The sequence below is a fragment of the Syngnathus floridae genome, chromosome 5, assembly GCF_059516105.1.
Source record: "Syngnathus floridae isolate MCC-2025c chromosome 5, RoL_Sflo_1.0, whole genome shotgun sequence".
NCBI lineage: Eukaryota > Metazoa > Chordata > Actinopteri > Syngnathiformes > Syngnathidae > Syngnathus > Syngnathus floridae.
In genome coordinates this window covers 8,169,521-8,189,290 of record NC_142417.1, presented here as the reverse complement: position 1 = coordinate 8,189,290, position 19,770 = coordinate 8,169,521, and the positions used below count along the sequence as shown (strand labels likewise).

Genomic DNA, 19,770 nt, shown 5'->3' with positions numbered 1-19,770 from the left:
ACCTAATTACAATATTTATATACTTATAGAGTTACGGCACATATTTACCTGATTTCATAATAAGGTTCCTATTTTGCAGCACGCAGTGCCGTTAGGTAGCTACAAAATACGATTTTGACTTTGATTAACAAAGGCTGCCATCTACCGACTACATTGGGGGTTGTCAAATTGAAAGCTCGAGTTGCAATGTTTCCGATTTTCGCCTCGGCCCTGAATGTCACACAATGTCATATATTGGCCAGCAGATGGCGTAAAGAAGCTGTCGCTTCATCTCCTGTCAGGTCCATATGTGTGACCCTTACGTTACTTTCAACATCATAGCCACTTTGTGGAGGAGTCACATAAAAGAGCGCACACCATGGGGATTGGTGGTCACAAGAGAAGGTTCTAACGACTTTTGGGGCTATTCTTAGTTGTTTTTTTTACCCCTTTTTTTCCCCCCACAAGTACTTCTAGGTTAGGTTGATTTCAGTTCAATACTTTCTGGCACGCCTCATCGTGCGTTTGGTCGTTTGCTTAAGAAAAGTTGTTGGCGGCTCAGGCGCGTTGACTACTGCTGGAGCGAAACGAGGCAGGATGAATCATGAAGAGACGGTTTCTCTACATAAGCCACGCTATGGAAGTAAGTGGGTCTTTTTATTCAAAGTCTTTTTTTTTTTTTTTTTAACTTTGGTGAGGGATCGACATTGACTAGATGTTTGATGAGCAGCAGGTGGTTGAGCAGCACCTGACTTCTGCACCCAGGAGGTGTGTCTTTGCAATAAAAAAAATAAAATATCGCTTATAAAACAATCCAGAAAGTTTCAAGTGAGACGAATATATCTGTTGCTTAATGCATACTCAGGATATGCTGTCTAAACCGCAAAGGTTACACGTGCTGCGGCTACTGCACTAAATTTTGATTTAAATGATTTCCCCTCAATGTATTTCATCAATGTATTCATCATATCAGCCATTCTGCACAGAAGGTCGGTTCTCATAGTTTAAACATTAACTGTTCTACATTGCTGTGGTGGTGATGTTTTCAAATTAAAATCAGCACATGACAACGCCTCGGCGTCGAGTCGGGTCTTACTGTAGTTATCTTGCTGGGGTAAACATGAGGTCAAAGAGCAAATTTTAAGAGATAAGACCAGGGGAAGTGTCCCTGCAGGGAAACAGCACAAATGTTAGTTTAACACAAGGCTAGCCCAAACCTCTCCAAAGGTTCATTCATGTTGTACCTGGAAGTAATAAAATGCCCCTCAAAACAAATGTAACAATCAACCCATTTTATGGCATCTATCTCAAAAAGTCCCCTTTTTTTCCCAGTGCTACTAGCGAGCGACACTGCACTGAAAAACAGTATGAGTCAACACCATAGAGCCAATAACTGTAGTCCCATGATGATGTGCACACAAAGGCAGCAAACCTCATCCTGTGGGTTAAATATATAACACTTAGTACAAAAGTGCAGGAAGTGTGCACATTAGTCATTATGTCTTGTGATTAGTAGCTTCACTTGGACCAGTCTTCCATGTATAAATATAAATGCAATCAATAAACATTTGCACTTCTCAATTGGCCCCTGATGTGTACAGGATATCTGACAACACCTCTAAAAGTGGTACAATATGAAGTTCAGGCAACATCGGCTCTCGGGGAACGTAAACTCAATGAACTTTTGAAGCACAGGTGGCAGACTCAAATACGGTGCAAAAAGGTGTGGCAGAAAAAACTGTATTAAACTCCAGTGGGATTACTGCGAAAGGGAAAACTTGCCGTTTGAATTTAGAATAGTCACCCCTCACTATATTGCAGTGCACATTCTTTGGCTCTTTCTCAACTGAATTTTGTTTAATTTCCTTTTTTGTCAACATGAAAGCATATGCTATACTTAATTTAAAACATTTGTAAATATGTTTGTGTAATGGATGGTTATTCCAAGGTCCCTTGAAGTGATTATACAGATTTGATGTCTATGCATCAAAATGTGAAGGCATCCTTTTTAGTTTGTTTTTTCATGCTATCAGCAATCATCTGACATCATGATGCCCCCACCAGCTTAGCATTGTCATAGGCACCCAACTCAAAGCGGTGTGTCATATCTTTCTATTGTTCATATCTATGGTAGAAGCGATGACCAAGAGTAGAAATGTGATGACCTTAAAACTGGAAATGAAACTTCTGTGACGTGGGGAAAGCTCTCTGGTTTGCAGAACTTCTATAACAAGAAATTAATGGGAAGACTGAGATTGTTAACATAAAGGGTGTTGCTGTCTGTAGCATGATGTAGTCGTGTCAAACTTCCAGTCCAACTCCCAAGTTCAGAGAATAAATTTTTAGTTTTTACTGTAAATGAATCCATGTTTATTTAACTTCTCTGGAGCTTAGGCTAATCAGTCAACTGGTTTAACCACTTTTCTTGCAGCAGGCAGCGGTGAGCACACAACCCGTGTATGACGATACATCCCATGTGAAATTAGGTGTCCTTTGCACTGACCTGCCAAAACATTCAAAGCAGATCCAATCACGGTGATGTAATGTTCTTGATCTTTCATGTGAAAATTCTGAATATAGTCAGAGTCCAAGAATTTGGGTATTGGTCAAGCCATACGAATAGGCCTTCACTCCACCAGAAGTAATGAAGTGATTGGATTAGGCTGATGTAAGACACATTCATTAAGATGCGGGTAAAGGTCAAGTCCCAGCAGAAGTCACTTCGCTAGATTTACACTTTGGTGCTTCAAGTCGTGGATTTTACTGTGCTTACGTTTTGTAAACATGCACATGACAGCAGCACTTCTGTCAATATTGACCTGTTTTTCATTTTGGGTCATGATGATATAAACTATCTCCTACCCATATACATGATCAGTTAAATGTTTTATTTGATGAGCTACATTTATGGATCAGCATAATATTAGTCAGATTTGTTTATTAAATATAAGCAGTAACAGCTTTGCAATTCATTTTTGCAGCCATTCAGGACGATGAGAGACTGTCAGCGGAGGAGATGGATGAGAGGAGGCGGCAGAACATCGCCTACGAGTACCTGTGTCATCTGGAAGAGGCCAAACGGTAAAATAACAAAAGTCCATCCCCAGAAGAACCCCAAGGCTTTCTCAGAGCCATCAGGCGAAAAGCGTTTTCTATCGAAAGAATACTTAGAATTGAATTAGTCATGGTTATGAAGTTTGAAGAAGAACAACAGCATGAGCTGAGAAAAGCTGCGAGTGCTTAATTGATGATGCTTGCATGAAGCTGTCAGAACAGGTAAAGACCGAATTAGCACGCACAGGAGACGATTACACGCTACTGCAGATCAATTCTGCTGACTTCATGGAAACAATCCCTCTGACTTAATCTCTAACCTCTAACGATCCATGAGAAAAAACAAATCCAGCACTTCACATATGCAACGTGTTTACAATTGTGTCAGGATGTTTTCAGATGTGAAAATGAAAGAACATTCGCTGTGACACGTGCTGAGACACACCACTTCCTTTCAACTCTCTCCTTTGCACGGCAATAACTTTCCATTCTTGACATTTGTCGTGGTACGGCGCATTATTCATTTGTCTCAGCAGTCGAACATGCTCTTGGACTTTGCCTTTATTATTTGCTTTGTCATCAGACGGTCAATTTATGCAGGCTAGACGAAGCAGCGAGCACAGATCTGATTACCTAGATTGTAGAAGTCTTGCGTCGCTGTCCCGAGAGGTCTTAACCCAAACAGCTGCTTCCTTCCAACTCAACAGTTTCATACTCTGACTTCCTTTACTATACTCTTGTCATTTGGTCTTCTATTCTGGAAAAAGTGTTCAATTGGATTAGGATTAGAGTTTCTAATGAAGCAGGGAGAGCAAGGGATTAGGGCTTTACGCTCGGGGGTCAGCCGTCCGATGTTCTCTGAACAAGGATTGAATCCACTTATCTCCGGTCTAGTGTACAGTATCACTGAAAATACCATTTACTGAACTTAATTAAACTGTGCTTCTTTTTTGGTGGATATCAGTTAATGGTATTTTTTATTGTTTTTTTTTTGGGTAACCACTCACTTGCTCGTGAGCTTCTTCAGGTAGACTTTGAACTTTTACCCAAGAGTAAAACGCCGATTGTTTACATTTGTCAAAGTTTGTTTTGTGTCAAAACGGATCCTCTCACGGATTCTCTTCTACATCTCATAACACAATCAACTAAGCCTTGGCAAAAGTGTGAAAAGCATGTTTTCAGTGCAGCGGCATCAACTGTGGTTTTGAAGCTGAGAGGAAAAGTCTTGTGGCAACACAGTTGCTCGGTTTCTCCTGGTTGGCCACAGATTGGACAATGACAGGAAAATCTTGTCAGATAGCTGTAAACTTACATTGAGTCCGTCCTCCTCGGGAGACATGCTCTTCTATGTTGTTCTAAATACAGGAAGTGATGTCTCACAAGCAGGATGTCCCTTTTTGACTGTTTTCCCGCCAAACAATTTGCCCCCAGAAATCACAAGTGTCTCATTTTTTTTATGATTCCACATATTTGTGTCTGCGTAAGAACATTGTCTCGGATCGAGCGGCGATGACTGACTCTTTCCGTTATTTATTCTGTTGTTGTGATGGAGCTAGAAAATGCTCACAACTAAACGTTTCTAGCAGCAGAGAAACATTTGGGCAGGGGTGGCGCTCCAACTTTAAATATGGCGTCACTCCAAGCCTGCCTGATAATGTGTAACAGATACTCGAACCAACATAATTCACAACCTGACAAATCATTTACCAAACTCTTTAGAAGAAAATAGTCCCCAGCGCCAGGCAAAAGCTGCTGTTCACATCTAGGGTTAAACACAGTTCACAAATCTCTTACTTCAATATTTCTCCTCGGGTGGGGACCACGGTTGGAAACATGGGGATGATCCCAAGAAATGACGCAACCTTTCAATTCAGCAATAACTCTTGCCTCCATATTGGATAAATTACCGCTACAGCAACACTGTACTGAATGTATTATCGTTTGGGATTTTAAGCACGTGTAAGTTATCGGAATGTTTGTAAACACTTGGCTTTTATCAGTTTGGCTGAATTAATGAACATTTAGAACACTATAGGGAAGGATCTTCCTATTTGCTATTTGTTGTTAGATGGATGGAAGCCTGCCTGGAAGAAGAGCTGCCCACCACCACAGAACTGGAGGAGGGCCTGAGGAATGGTGTCTACCTTGGCAAACTTGCCAACTTCTTTGCCCCCAAAATGGTGACCGTAAAAAGAATCTATGACAGGGATCAATCTCGGTACAAGGTAGGTCTGTTTTGATGTCGGCTCTGCCACTTTTGTCGAATACTTGACCACCTACGTCACTTTTAGGAATTCCATTTCAGCCAATTCAGAAGGTCCATCTTCTTTATTTGTCTTTTAGAGTAAAGGACTGCACTTCAGGCACACTGACAACACAGTCCAGTGGCTCAGGGCCATGGAGTCAGTGGGTCTACCTAAGGTAAGGAGTGTCCAAAGCTCAACGGTTGCTGTCTTGTCTCGCAATCACTCATATGCGTGTCCAGTATAGACAATGGTTCCGCCTGACTTAAGCCGTCACAGCTTTATGTTTGTTATGACCAGTTGAGTGTTTTGTAGTTGAGTAAATGGTGATGAGGTGACTAGCGGGTAATTGCCATGACAGGATGGAAAAGTCCCTGATCCGTGCAGCGCCATGTGATGTTGGGTCACTCATATTTTAAGTGAATGAGATCCTAATGATTGTTTACTTCTATAATTAGTGGCTCAAAGACAAATAATAAACAAACAGGATGGAAAAGTCCGTAATGAGTGTCGCAATGTGGTGTTGGGTCACTCCTATTTTAAGAGAATGAGATCCTAATAATTATTTACTTTGGTAATTAGTGCCTCAAAGCCAAATAATAAATAAATGTTTGGTTGCTGCAGGATAGTGAAACAAATTTTAAAATAACAATAATGCACGTAATTCTTGTTTTGTCCAGATATTCTACCCAGAAACGACAGATGTGTACGATCGCAAAAACATGCCCAAGGTGGTATACTGCATACATGCACTAAGGTAAGAAGAATTCCATATGTACAGTTGTTGTATTTTAACTGCTTCATTAGATTCTCAAACTACGGCAGTACTTCATACATAACACCTCATACGCCTGTCAATAGCTCTACTTCGTCACAACGGATATATTGATCATCTCCAGATTCATGACTTGAATGAACAAATTTTCTCCGCCTGACCGTCTGGTCAACAAGTGCGATTTAGGGAGAGATTACGTGAGCTGCTTGGATTGTTTCTCTGTTGTTGTGTTGTGTCAGGTCCTTTGAGAGTTGGTTTCCTTCCCAACTCCGGCACACATGACTTCTTCCTTCCTGTGACTCCAGCAGGAGACCCACGCGGCTGCCCCTGTGCGCAAATGTACGCACATGGAGTCAAAGCAGCAGATGTTGTTGTAGGCACATAGTATGGTGGAAAAAAATGTCAAACAACAGCAATATAAGATGGATGGAAAAGATTTATAATAGAACAGATAGATGCCGGGGGGGAAAAATACATGGAGTCATCATTTGAGGCAAGCAATTGATCAGCTCATGACGTTAAAATCTCCCCAGTCAGTGTTATTATTGTTGGTCAGCTGTTTCTGTTTGTTTCTCAGAATGAATGAAACCGTGTCCATGTGTCAGGGAAAGAGGCCGTTTCATGTTTGCACACACTCAGTAACCAAATAATCTGCCTCTGCCTTTGAGTTGCCCTGATGGCAGCTCTATCTTTACTATCTATAATTCATTATGACTTATCAGATACCTGCAGACTGATGAAAGTTTGATGACGTCTCCAAGCAACTACCTGTTGAATTAATTGACCAGTAGACGAGAGGACAGGCTCATGTGGCTGGTGTCAATTCTGTTTTGAATCCTGAGCCAACACTACCTCCCTGTGGTGTTGATGTGTTATTGGTGGGAATTGCACAAAAAGAAAAGCCAGACTTAATCTCTGTTATTCAAGAAAATTCAGGCAAATCTTGCAGTTGCTGTTTGTTGCTACAGATTGTCAGGCTTTGAGTGCTTGCTCAAGTTTTATTGCTAATCTTAGGCACACTGTTGTTTTTTTCAGCTTGTACTTGTACAAACTAGGCATTGCACCCCAGATCCAGGACCTATTAGGGAAGGTGGCCTTTACAGGTAACAACATAAAAAAAATAAAAAAGACTTGATCTATTGCTTGTTTTTAACGCCAGTCATAGTTTTGCTGTTATATTTTGTGTGCTGTGTGTGTATCCCAGAGGAAGAGATCAGTAACATGAGGAGTGAACTGGACAAGTATGGTATTCAAATGCCAGCTTTTAGTAAAATTGGAGGAATCCTGGCCAATGAGCTCTCAGTGGATGAAGCAGCATGTAAGTCATTTAACCTCCTATCTACATTTCACAAGGTGGGCATTTTTTTTTTTTTGAAATCACTGCAGCACTGAATATTGTTGTGTTGCTCTTGCCCTTAGTGCACGCGGCTGTATTTGCAATCAATGAGGCAATAGATAGGGGGCAGGCATCTGTGACCATGTCAGCCCTGACAAATCCAAACGCTGTGCTGAGGAACACCCAGGAAGCCATGGCACAAGACTACCAGGACACGTTGAGCCAGGCCAAGACCAGTAAACAAGATCGGTCCTCGGCGAGTGTAAGAGTTCTATAAAGTTACTCCATCCCCCTGATTTGGTGGACACGCATCCAGCTGTTAAAATGAAACGTTTGTTGAAAGTATCAGTGGTGTCATGTGCTTTGGCTTACTCTGTTTGAGAGTTTCGGCATCAGTCCTTTAAAGTTGTTGCCTAAGCAGATGGTTCCAATTGCAGTGTCTAATGGACTCAACTGAAAACGCTTGCCCGCAATGACTCGTGCCGAGCCTTGCCAGAACATTCCAGCCGCTGCAGTGTCAGCTGTACTTCACCAAACGTTAACACTTGCACCGCAAACATCACTTGAAACTTTTGTTAAACAAACATGCCGCTCTAAGCGACATGAATAATGTAACTTTTCTATTTTTCCTAGTACTCCACATTACACACTCAGGAACGAGATGTTTATGAGGAGCTGCTGACACAGCAGGAGATCCAGAGCTGCATAGACTTTGTCAACAGTAAGGCCTAACCTTCCTCCATCACCATCAACGTTGCTGGACGATAGAATGACTCGCTTCTGTTGTTTTTTTCTGTTTGCAGTCCAAGCAGCAGTAAGGCAGGTGAATCATGCCGTGCGCACCCAGGATGAAGCTTCTCTTTTGGCTGCACTCAGGCTTCAAGCGCTGTCCCTGCGTGGTGTGCAGAATGTGAACCATGGCTGGTACCTGGAGCATTTTACCACCTATTGTCTGCACAAATCCAAGGTACCCTAATTTTGACTTTTTATGGCCTTTGCCACCCAGTATGCAACCTCGTATATAGTATGTAAATGTTTAGTCCATACACACTGATGAATACTGATATGAAGGGTATGTCATGTTGCTATAAGTTTCATATTAATATCAACTTCAAGCATTTTTTTTAACCGCAGGATGAAGACAAAGGAGTTCTGGCGGATAAGAATGAGATTCAAAGAGTTGTCACCTCGTGCAATGACTTTGCAGAGGCTGAAAGACGAAGTAAGCACAATTCCATGCTCCTAATTTTCACCTCTTTCTGAAGAAGTATGCTCAATTCCCATCATTTCATCTCATTGTTTTTCTGAGCAGAACTTGAGGCAGTTTCAGCCATCAACACTGCCATTCGTCTTGGCGACGCAGCGGCGACGGCCGAGGAGCTCATGAACCCCGAGGCTCAACTGTCTATTGTCTACGCAACAGCTGCTACTCTCTATCAGAATGAGCTTTTTAGTTTGCAACTGCAAAGTGGGAAGGTACGACCTGGCATCATTCTTACTCGTATGAAGATCCACCGGCACTGTATTATGTTTCTCTATATGAGATATGCAGTGTTGTCATGAGTCCAAAATTGATGTTGCATTCAGTCTGGCCTGAGCCATGAGGAATTGAGCGTGGCTGTGGAAATGCTGTCAGCTGTAGCTGTGCTCAATGAAGTTTTGGACACCAAAGATTCACAGGCTGTCATCGAGCAGCTAACAGACTCACCTCTGGGTTTCACAAACATGGACCAAGACAACCTAATTAGGTATGTCAACTGTTGGACTTTTTGGTAGTTAGAATGATGACAAGTAACAGTAAATGGCCGCTATTTAATAAATGGCACTAGCAGATCATCTTAAGTCCTTGTTAAGTTCTTTGTAGGCTCCTTTAGTTTGATAAAATTGTGTTAAACTATTACAATGGTATCTTTGTTCAGGTATGCTGACACCCTAACCGAGCTGCGGGTGGAGTCTCTTGCGACTGGCCAAGAGTTCCTCACTTGGAATGATGTTCAAAAATGCATTGACGCTGTCAACGTTCAGGTCGCTGAAGAGCACGAACGTAAGAACGTCACACAAATTTCTGATTGTAGCACTAATTTGTATGTTGCAGTTAGTAGTCGTAAATATTGATGGTTTCTATTTATTTATTCATAATTAAACAAAAAAATGGTATCCCTCTATACTTCTTCTAGGAATCATAGCAGTAGCAGAGATCAATGAGGCATTGAACTCTGGTGATCATCAGCAGACACTTGCAGCCTTGCTCCTCCCTACTGCTAAGTTGACAGCGGTGAACCCAGTCACAGCTAAACACTACCACGATGTTCTACTCTGTACCAAACAATCCCTCTGCCAGGTACTATGCTTTTTAAATGTGTATGTATAAATATGTGCTTATAACAACAAATTCATAGTTGTTTTTCAACCTCGGAAATGTGTCAGATCATAAATTGGAGCGGCTCTCATCATGGGCAAATCAAATATCTCCTCGTTTAGGTTTGACATTTTTGGTTTTGTTCTCAAATGGATGTAGAGTTTCTATAAAAGTTTTCTTAACTCCCAATTACACAATTCTATTACATAAAATACATAAGATAGTTAATGTTTTCATCAATAACATTGTCACCCACGACAATTGCCTTTTAATAATGAAGATCGAACCCAAATCAGCTAGTTTCATTGCCACACCGCCAAATAAACTTCCCATCGTTTAGTTTATCAATTGTGAAAACTTTAAATCTGTGAAACATTACAAGAAGTATATTTAGGATTTGTATTTTATTTTTTAAACAGTGAGTAATATTTTGCATTTCTGATGTCAAACGAGTCATAATTTTCATTCCATTATGTCACAAAATCAACAGAATTGCAACATTCCTGTCTTAGTGCTGCACATACAGTAGATGTGTACATAGGAGACTTTTTTTTTTACTGTGGTCGTGTACTACCCTGTTTATTTCCCAGTGTCGGATGTTTCCGAGATTGTGTTTCCCTGCTGTGTCCCAACAATAGTCTTCTAAAGCGATGCCATTTCGCTACTCGCATATCCTAACAGCCAGCCTCTCTGGGATCCTGCGGATGGAGATGAATTGTATCTCTGGTGCAGCCGATTTAGAAATGAGCAAACACAGGAAGGGATCCAAACAACTGTGGAAGCAGCAGAGACACACAGCACATCTGTAGTATCCGTACAGTTTGTCATCCCCGCTGGAAAACAGACGTGCGTAGTGTGCAATATGCAAGATCCCGCTGGGCAAGAAACACACCACAAAGATGATGAAAACCACAGTACTGATCTTGATAAACGGTCTCCAGTTACACCCCGATTGTCCAAGATGGTGTACCACTGACACGTGTGCATAGATGGAAATCATAAAGGGGACTACAAAGCCCAGGAAAACCAGTATCAGTCTGTAGGGCACAAGCAGTGAATGGGATTTTTCGTCAAGGGGAAGCACATCGTGGCAGGTGGTGACTTCCAGCTCGGCGAGCCAATAGCTTTGCCTGACAAGTAGCTCTGGTATAATAGCTGCCCCAAATAGGAACCACACGATGAAGCACGCCCAGACTGCTAGCGCGGTCTTGGCCAGCCTTCTGTACAGGAAGGGCTTAACCACAGCCAGGTAGCGCTTCAGACTGATGCACGCTATCGTCTGCGCTGCGCAGTAGACGTTGCCGTAAAACAAGGCCGTCATCAGCCGGCAGGAGAATTCTCCAAATACCCAGTTGTTTCCACTGAAGTGGTAGTGGACGCGCAATGCCAGGGAAAACAGAAGCAGCAGATCTGACAAGGCCAGATTCAGATAAAGGACAACTGTGGACAAGGACTTTGCTCGAAGTCTCAGTCTGAGGAAGGCCAGAATGTAGGCATTGGAGGGAATGCCCACAATCATCGCCAAGATGTACGATAAAGGAAGGATCCAGGTGCTTAAGAGACCTGTGGTGTAGGTTGTCGCCGCGTCATCTGGGTCCACATCCAGCCACGGGTCTCCACTGTCATGAAGATCGGCTGACAGCTGCTTTGTCCAATTGTGTTGATATATCTTGCCCTTGAAAGATTTTGGAGACACTTCAGATTGTGTACTGTTTGCTGTCCGAGTTTTATTGCCTATATGGGGACAAAATGTATGTTTATTGAGAGATGTAACTTTTTTTTTTTAAACCAGATTTATAGTTCTCAAGGGATAACAACAAAATGACCAGAAACTCTTGTCTTAAACCATTTAGTTGATATAATTGCAGTTCAGGATTGACATGAAGAAATAAAATTTAACAGGGGAAATAGATGATGAAAGTCACTTACCATCAGCCTGGATATTCTGCACAGCCATTAGACAAATGAAAAGTCCGGCTAAAATGTCTGCCATGTCTCCCGAATACAGAAAAATTCAATGTTGTTGGGTTTTAGTATTTTTTAGCACGAATAGCAGTTATCCGCCTATGAATTTTGTTTCGGGCATCGCAGCAGCGCTACAGCTGCCGACGATGCGTACTCAAACTTTGCTAGCTCAAAGTACAAGGAAAGCTTGCCTGTTTGTGCGCTCCTGCATGCACGTTTCCTGTCTAGCCTTGAAAGCAAAATTCCCCGCTGCCTGCGTCAGTCACTGCCCACTGACTCACTGGAGTGGGAGGATACAAAGAACGTGGTTTAGAATTTGCTGTGATATTCAAAAGTGTCATCAAATAGTTGTTAAGCATGTATTTTTTAGTAATGCCAGATTTAGCAATTGAATATTGCTGAATATTGTGTTGCGACATATGGGTCATCCCGCTGTAAAAAAAAAAAAAAAGTTATGCAATCGTTCATTATTCTGTTTGCTCTGCTACAAGTAGTCTTGCCTGTAAAGTAATTAGCTATTTTTGTATTCTGTTGATAGTTCAATAAATTGGAATATAATCTACTCCACAAGAAAAACAGTCTGGGAAATTTCAGCCACTGCAGAGGGTTATTTTAGGACCCAACCTAATGACAATTTCCTTCCTGCCAGTGGTCAGGGATTGCCTTAACCCTCTCCAGAGTTGACTAAAATTAGCCTTCAAATTTACATTTGTTATACTCTTGTTACAGAGATAGTGGCGATGGAGCGGCATATGCGTCGTCATCATAACGTGAAAGTTTAGACTAGGTGCAGTTGTATTGCCATCTTAAATTGATCTGTGTTGTTGTGGATGAAGAATCGAGTTAATTAAATGGTTGGACAATTCCTGTATATCGATTTTAAATATCCACTAACAGTGGTTAATAATATACTTTTACTTTGATCGTACTTGTCTGAAAATGTGGCAACTCATTTTGTTCAATTGCAGACCTCGGGAGATGAATCTGCTGTGCTGTGGCTGGACCAAATCCAAGAGGTCATACATGCAGCCAACCAAGATGCAGAAGAAGCTCTCACAAGTCAGTGCACAATTTTGTTATGTTTTGCATTTTTAAAACATTTTTAAGCCAGTTTTATATGCATGGATTTTCTGACTGGTTGACTTGATGAATAGTGAGCATCATTGTGACGCTCTGTCCTTTTTCAACTTCCAACCCACAAAGTATCAAATCACCATTCTATAAATGTTTACTCCAACTGTTACTTGACTGATTCCATATTTGCCACTTCTTACACTTCTTTGGCTCAGTCATCCTTTCTTTTGACAGTGGCTGAAGCAGTAGCTGACATTAACAAGATGGTGGCAGAGGGCGATTCCCAGAATACACTGCTGGCTCTGCAATCCCCAAATGCAGGGCTGAGAGACGTGCTCGCAGAATGTGCTGAAACGTACCAGGCCGAACTGGCGCAAACGCAACAAACGATTGCACCTGAAGGTAGTTACACTCACCAATCTTTGGTCGAAGAGTGACTAAATTCTCCAAATTCTTTTAGGTGGCATCGATAGTGTGTGGGTGAAACATTGCGTAAATGACAGATATGATTACTATTATAATCTGGAGACTGGACACGGTGCCTGGGAGGAGCCCGAAAACTTTGAACACAATAGTGGCCACCTCAGTAAAGAGGAAATTCAGGTACCCCGCCACCCTTCAGTACATCACATCTGATAATGATTGATTCAATATTGATGGTCGTTTATCCCGTTTAGAGTGTCGTCAGTTGTGTGACTGCAGAATATAACCGGGAGCAATTGTGGTTGGCCAACGACTGCTTGGTAGCGCAGCTGCAGGCGAGGATGCGAGGTTTTCTGGTGAGGCAAAGGCATGCTCAGAGGTTGGAGTACCTGCGGCAACAAGAACCGCACATCATCCGACTGCAGGTCCTCCCCCCTCCCCTCTTTGCAATTAATTTTCATTTATATTGATTTTTAGTTCAACTCCTTTTTGTTTTTTTCCAGGCATGCTGGAGAGGTTACAAACAGAGGAAAATATACAGGAACAGAATAAAAGTGCTTCATCGAAATGTCAGCTCAATTGTCAAGGTGAGGTGTTGATTCCGGTTTGTCGTAAAAGTTACGTTCCACTGTAATCCATTTGAAAACACTATTGTTTTTGATTACTTCTAGATTCAGTCATTTGTTAAAATGTGGAAAGCCAAGCGTGCATACAATGAACGTTTGCAATACTTTAAAGATCACGTGAGTAACACTCCAACATCGTTTTGTTTTGATTACGCAAGGCATTTACTGATATTTTTGCAAATAGGAGAAGGAAGTTGTCACCATCCAGGCTTTTGTAAAGGCCAATAAAGCAAGAAATTACTATAGAACCCTGAGTAAGTGACATAACATCTCACTCAATAGACATTTACATATTGTGTATTATGATATTTCATTTATTTTTCTCTCCCTCTTGTTTACAATAACACAGCCGGGGCCACAGACCCGCCTCTATCAGTCGTGCGCAAGTTTGTCCACTTGCTGCAGCAGAGCGCTTTGGATTTGCAGGAGGAACAGGAAGTGACGCGGCTCAAGGAGGAAGTGGTCACCAGGATTCGCTCAAACCAGCAGATGGAGCAAGATTTGAACCTGATGGACATCAAGATTGGATTGCTGGTGAAGAACAGAATCACGCTGCAGGTGGCAAAAGCTCTCTTCTATACGTATGTGCAGGTTTGGCCTATGTGGATCGTTCACCAACCGTGTCTCCGTTTCTGCTGAAAGGATGTCGTGACTCATAATAAGACAATGAAGAATATGAAAAATCAAGCAAGTAATGATGACCTGGCCACAGCAGACAAACTGGGAATAAAAGGCCTAAGTAAAGGAAAACGGAAGAAACTGGAGGCCTATCAACATCTTTTCTACCTCCTTCAGGTAACGGGTCGACCTTTTCTTAATGGAGCATCGTCTCAATTCTCCAAACACGACAACCGTGTCCGATGTTTCTGCTTTTTTTTTTTTTTTCTTGCAGACCAATCCGTCCTACTTGGCTAAGCTCATCTTCCAAATGCCCCAAAACAAGTCTACAAAGTTTATGGACACTGTCATCTTCACCTTGTACAACTATGCCTCCAACCAGCGAGAAGAATATTTGCTGCTTAAACTCTTCAAAACTGCTCTTGAAGAAGAAATTAGGTATCAACTCAAGTGATAGTCTCTTCTGAATTTGGGTCGTTGCCTTGAGAGATAGTTGTGGTCCACTGTGAATTTTTCTTGCTGTGTCGCAGGTCGAAGGTTGACCAAATTCAGGACATTGTGACAGGAAATCCCACAGTCATCAAGATGGTGGTGAGCTTCAACCGAGGAGCACGCGGCCACAACTCTCTCCGGCAGCTTTTGGCTCCTGTGGTCAAAGACATCATTGATGACAAAAATCTCGGCATCAACACCAACCCAGTAGATGTTTACAAAGCTTGGGTCAACCAGCTGGAGACGGCCACTGGAGAAGTTAGGTAAGAACATTCTAAATTTATCCCAGAATGGTTTTGATGGGATCAATCAGAAATATACCGGGTCTGCTCAAAATATGAAATATTCGATGGGCCTTCAGGAATTTGCCTCTTTCATACCGTTTTGGTTGAAAGCACTGCCAACTTCTATCATTGAAACCAAATTAGTTTCCCTGATTAGCCAGATGTCCATGAACAAACCAGACAGCCATTCAAAACAACATAATATGCAATAAAATGTTAACTCCTGCCTGTATTGATGTTGTGTCTCAGTAAATTGCCTTATGAAGTGACTCCGGAGCAGGCCATGTCACATGAGGAAGTCCGCAAAAGGCTGGAGGCTTCCAGTCTGGCACTTCGCTCTGCAACAGATAAAGTCCTCAACTCCATTGTGTCCTCTCTGGATAATATTCCGTAAGTTTGGACACGGGGAAAAGTCCAGTCTGTGCCCTCCGTGACAATTTTCACTTGCCAAAACAACCTTTGCAGTGACTACATTGTTGGATGAATGTTATCTGTTTATTATCGTTGCCCACTTTATTCTTTTGACACAGTAATAGGTACATATTACGGTATTGTCGATTATTCACTTTCTCATGTTCATATGAGAGAAGTAATCATACAAATATTCAGAAAACACATTTTATTTCTTTTTTGCTTTCAGTACTAAACACAGGTCCAAGTGTACCACTAGATGGTGCTGATGTTTAAACGGCCTTGGTAGAACATTGTCAAGTTCATTGATACCCATTTGTAATATTTCTGTGGACAATTTTGAGTCCTCATCATCGCTTGCTGTTTTGCTTGCAGCTATGGCATGCGATACGTCGCCAAGGTTCTGAAGAACTGCCTCCACGAAAAGTTTCCGGATGCATCAGAAGATGAGCTGCTAAAGGTAGGTTGTGCACTTTATTTCCTGTGAAATGTTACTTCTGTGATGTCGAAGCTTGTAATTGACGTCGCCTCTCTTTTCCATTGCAGGTAGTTGGCAACTTGCTTTACTACCGTTACATGAATCCTGCCATCGTAGCTCCCGACGGGTTCGACATTATTGACCTGTCGGCGGGAGGGCAGCTCCATGTGGATCAGCGACGCAACCTGGGATCTGTGGCCAAGATGCTCCAGCATGCGGCTGCCAACAAGCTGTTTGAGGGCGAAAATGCACACATGACGCCTATGAACGACTTCATCTCGCAGACATACGAGAAGTTCCGGTGAGGATGCACAATTAGCTAATACTGAACTCATCTGGGCAGATTGGCACCAAATTGTTTAGCACCAATTTTGCATCCACAACATGTAAATAAAATAATTTCTGAATTCCGTTAAGGGTGTTTTTCCAGTCGGCCTGCGATGTCCCCGAACCCGAGGAGAAGTTCAACATTGATGAATACTCTGACATGGTGACCCTGAGCAAGCCTGTTATCTATATCTCAATAGAGGAGATAATCAATACGCACTCAGTAAGTCAAATTGAGGTTGATGTTTTGTTGGCGTCAAGATCTTAAACTCTTTTTCACATCTGTATCATCGCAGCTCCTCTTGGAACATCTGGACGCCATCTCACCAGACCTCAACGACCTGTTGCATGAGCTCCTGCAGGATTTGGGAGATGTCCCTGACGTTGAGACATTACTTGGTACCTCCCATGTTTATGCTACACATTTGGTTCTTATTATAAGATATCAATGTCAATTGTTTTCCATGTTCTTCTTCAAATGAGGTGAGGGAGCCGTTCATAGCAATGACACCAACAGGGATAGTGTCCTCAACCAGCTGGCCAAGACCGAGATCTCCCTCACGCTGACCAGCAAGTTTGAGCTACTTGAAGGGAATGACAAAGACTTGAAGACTCTTATGACAAAGTGAGATATTTTTTGCTCTTTTGTGGGTTGACTTTTGGGGTGAGGCAAATCCTTTTCTGTTCAAGTATGACTATTTGCCATTGCACAAAGAAAAGCATTTAGTGGAATGATATCACAGAAGAACTTGAGAGCCACATACGCACTCACGCCAACATCTTGTAGAAAGCCTTCAAAGAAGACTGAAGGCTGTTAAAACTGAAAGCAGGGACCAAGCCCATATTTCCTTTCATTTGTACTTCTTTGTACCCTTAATGGCCAAGTGTCCCAATACTTGTGTGCCTGAAACTGTGGCTCGAGATGACTCTTTTGATACTCCATGGACAGAATAAAGCTACAATGTAGTGTTGTTCTATCTTTGACCCTTATTCTGCATATGCAGAATTTTTATTTATTTATTTATTTATTTATTTATTTATTTCCCCACCCCCGTCCTGTTATCGCCTCGTGACCTAACTTTGTCTTTCCTGCACTTGAATCATTTCCTGTCCAAACAGGAAGAAGCTTGCCAGCGACAGTTATCTTCCCTATGAACACGCATCCTTCTGTGTGTAACGTGCTGAATTAGAAAGATGATTTCATCCCAACCTTGAGATGTATGCTACCATATGTGGCATCCATATGTAGTGGTTGACACTTTTTTCCACACGTTTTTTTCAAGGGACTCAAAAACTTTGTATTTCATCTACGATTTTCAGTATCCTACAATACCATACACCTTATAAAAGGCAAATTAATATGTATAAAAACAAGATATTTTTATTTGTTGGCTTCTTCAAACATGTGCTTTTTTTTTGCACGTTATAATTCTCTGCTTTTGTCTTTGTAGGACAAAGAAACTAATAGTAGATGTGATCCGAATTCAACCTGGAGAGACATTGTCTGAAATTTTAGAGACCCCAGCCACAGTGCCTCAGGTGACATTTTCGTACTTTGCTAAATGTTATGTTTGTGCTATTATTTTTGTTTGTCTGCCCATCTGTTTTTTTAATATATATGTATACTGTAATGTTTGAACTTTGTATCCACAGGAGTCGGAGCATGCCAAGATAGCTGTGTGGCGGGTGGTCCAGGACGCTCAAACCCCCGAGGGTCTAAAGAGCAGCCCTGCCGTGCTGGAGGACAGCCAGCTCCCCATTGAGCAGAAGAAGCGCAAGATCCTGCGGAATCTTCGTAACTTGGAGCAGGCCAACCTTGTCACTGACACAAATAAATATCAAGACATCATCAGTGACATTGCTAAGGTGTGGAAGCATAGGCTGTAGTCACTCAAGTGTTACTTGGCCTTTCAACTTGTCTACCTAATTGTGATTGTCAGGATATTTGCTGCCAAAGACGCTACCGACAAAGGAGGAAGGCCGATCTCGGTAAGCTCCAGCAGACGCTCGTGGCGCTCAATTCGAAAACAACCTTCTACCAGGAGCAGATGAATTATTATGACACCTACATCAAGACATGCCTGGACAACCTGAACCGCAAGTGAGTGTGACGATCTGCATGTATGTCCGGCACAGTTGTGGTGGTTACACTGCTCATGCTTCACTGGGCTGTGGCTAGGAATTCACGCAGATCCATCAAAGTGGACAAAGATGAAAAGGGCAGCAAAAAAGGGAAGCCACAATCCTTGAAGTACACCGGCGCAAGGCTACATGAGAAAGGAGTCATTCTGGAGATCGAAGGGCTTCAGATTAACCAGTGAGTCCAGTCGTTTAATGATTTCCAATGCGCTGTGGGTAATTATCCAAAATTAGCTGAAAATTATTTATTAATACAAATAATGCAACTATCAATGCCATTGACATAGAGACCACTAGATAGCAGATTAGTTGTTCAATTCATGACCTGCATTTTTTTTTTTTTAATCTGTCGTCTTTTGTGCGCCAGGTTCAAAAATGTCACGTTTGAAATTTTACCAACTGAGGAAGTTGGAAATTTTGAGGTGAAAGCCAAGTTTATGGGTGTTGAGATGGAAAAAGTTCAGCTTCAATTCCAGGTAATTTATGTCATATTCCCACCACACACAATTACTTTTGTTGTTCTTTGCATAGTATGAGTAAGAATCAGCATTTTATATATTTTAATGCTGTCATGTCATTCCGCCTCTAGGATCTTCTGCAGCTACAATACGAAGGCGTGGCTGTTATGAAGATGTTCGACAAAGCTAAAGTAAACGTGAACTTGCTCATCTTCCTCCTAAATAAAAAGTTCTATGGAAAATGAATGAAAATAGGGACGCTAGGAAATTGTGCCTTATGACAGCATGCAGTTTGTTCATCAAAATCAAGGTTGTCAGAAAATGTACATGTAATACTATTTTTTTTTCCTCTCCAAATAATTTAATGAAGCTGTTTATTTCTTTTTTGGGAGAGCAAGATTTAATGTATTTTAATTAGAAAGGTATTCTCATTTTCTTTCTTAGAGAAACACTATTGTTTTGTTGTCCCTTGTATGTTGCTTAAGCAGTTATATCAAAAGGTCGCCCCTCTCTTGGCTTGTTGAAATGTTCACCAGTGCCTTTTTAATCAAAACATCCAAAGCATATTTTAATTAATAAAAATTTTAAATGCTGCAACTAGTGTATTTTTAATATGTAATTTTGTGATTTTGTTGTTCAGTGAGAAATAAATTATTTTTCTCCCCACAATTCTACAATTGTATTTAATATAAGATCAAATTAATTTTAATTTAAAATAAAATTTCAAAT

The 19,770-nt window shown here is 41.6% G+C and overlaps 2 protein-coding genes across 5 annotated transcripts; one reads left to right on the top strand and one right to left on the bottom strand.

Moving 5' to 3' along the window:
• Window positions 1-271: 271 nt before the first annotated feature.
• Window positions 272-19,710, top strand: iqgap2 (IQ motif containing GTPase activating protein 2). Its single transcript, XM_088377315.1, has 38 exons — window positions 272-622; window positions 2,961-3,060; window positions 5,102-5,258; window positions 5,377-5,454; window positions 5,957-6,033; window positions 7,087-7,154; window positions 7,256-7,369; window positions 7,471-7,649; window positions 8,021-8,108; window positions 8,191-8,354; window positions 8,522-8,609; window positions 8,700-8,863; window positions 8,975-9,135; window positions 9,307-9,431; window positions 9,565-9,728; window positions 12,680-12,770; window positions 13,020-13,187; window positions 13,246-13,388; window positions 13,463-13,633; window positions 13,712-13,795; window positions 13,880-13,951; window positions 14,019-14,088; window positions 14,184-14,392; window positions 14,477-14,629; window positions 14,727-14,890; window positions 14,983-15,207; window positions 15,478-15,618; window positions 16,015-16,103; window positions 16,190-16,418; window positions 16,535-16,667; window positions 16,741-16,843; window positions 16,928-17,069; window positions 17,896-17,983; window positions 18,098-18,310; window positions 18,385-18,545; window positions 18,624-18,761; window positions 18,951-19,059; window positions 19,173-19,710. The coding sequence occupies exons 1-38, from the start codon at window positions 577-579 to the stop codon at window positions 19,284-19,286; spliced, it is 4,983 nt and encodes a 1,660-aa protein (XP_088233441.1). The 5' UTR covers window positions 272-576; the 3' UTR covers window positions 19,287-19,710.
• On the bottom strand, window positions 10,132-11,975 carry f2rl2 (coagulation factor II (thrombin) receptor-like 2). 4 transcript variants are annotated; one of them, XM_088377318.1, is made up of 3 exons: window positions 11,903-11,975; window positions 11,676-11,741; window positions 10,132-11,480 (listed from the first exon to the last, which is right to left on the bottom strand). In XM_088377318.1, the coding sequence occupies exons 2-3, from the start codon at window positions 11,737-11,739 to the stop codon at window positions 10,408-10,410; spliced, it is 1,137 nt and encodes a 378-aa protein (XP_088233444.1). In that variant the 5' UTR covers window positions 11,740-11,741; window positions 11,903-11,975; the 3' UTR covers window positions 10,132-10,407. The 4 variants fall into 4 exon arrangements, with proteins under 4 accessions (XP_088233444.1, XP_088233446.1, XP_088233443.1 ...); XM_088377320.1 differs by having other exon boundaries at window positions 10,132-11,421; window positions 11,903-11,919; XM_088377317.1 differs by lacking the exon at window positions 11,903-11,975 and having other exon boundaries at window positions 11,676-11,896.
• Window positions 19,711-19,770: the final 60 nt, after the last annotated feature.

What these genes read in the sequence shown, in the direction of transcription:
- iqgap2 (XM_088377315.1), top strand. Translation starts at nt 577, where the DNA reads ATGAATCATGAAGAGACGGTTTCTCTACATAAGCCACGCTATGGAA. An exon ending in CCCCAGCCACAGTGCCTCAG is followed by an intron (nt 17,984 to 18,097) that starts GTGACATTTTCG and finishes TTGTATCCACAG; the next exon opens with GAGTCGGAGCATGCCAAGAT. An exon ending in TCATCAGTGACATTGCTAAG is followed by an intron (nt 18,311 to 18,384) that starts GTGTGGAAGCAT and finishes TGTGATTGTCAG; the next exon opens with GATATTTGCTGCCAAAGACG.
- f2rl2 (XM_088377318.1), bottom strand. Translation starts at nt 11,739, where the DNA reads ATGGCAGACATTTTAGCCGGACTTTTCATTTGTCTAATGGCTGTGCAG. An exon ending in GCAGAATATCCAGGCTGATG is followed by an intron (nt 11,481 to 11,675) that starts GTAAGTGACTTT and finishes GTCCCCATATAG; the next exon opens with GCAATAAAACTCGGACAGCA.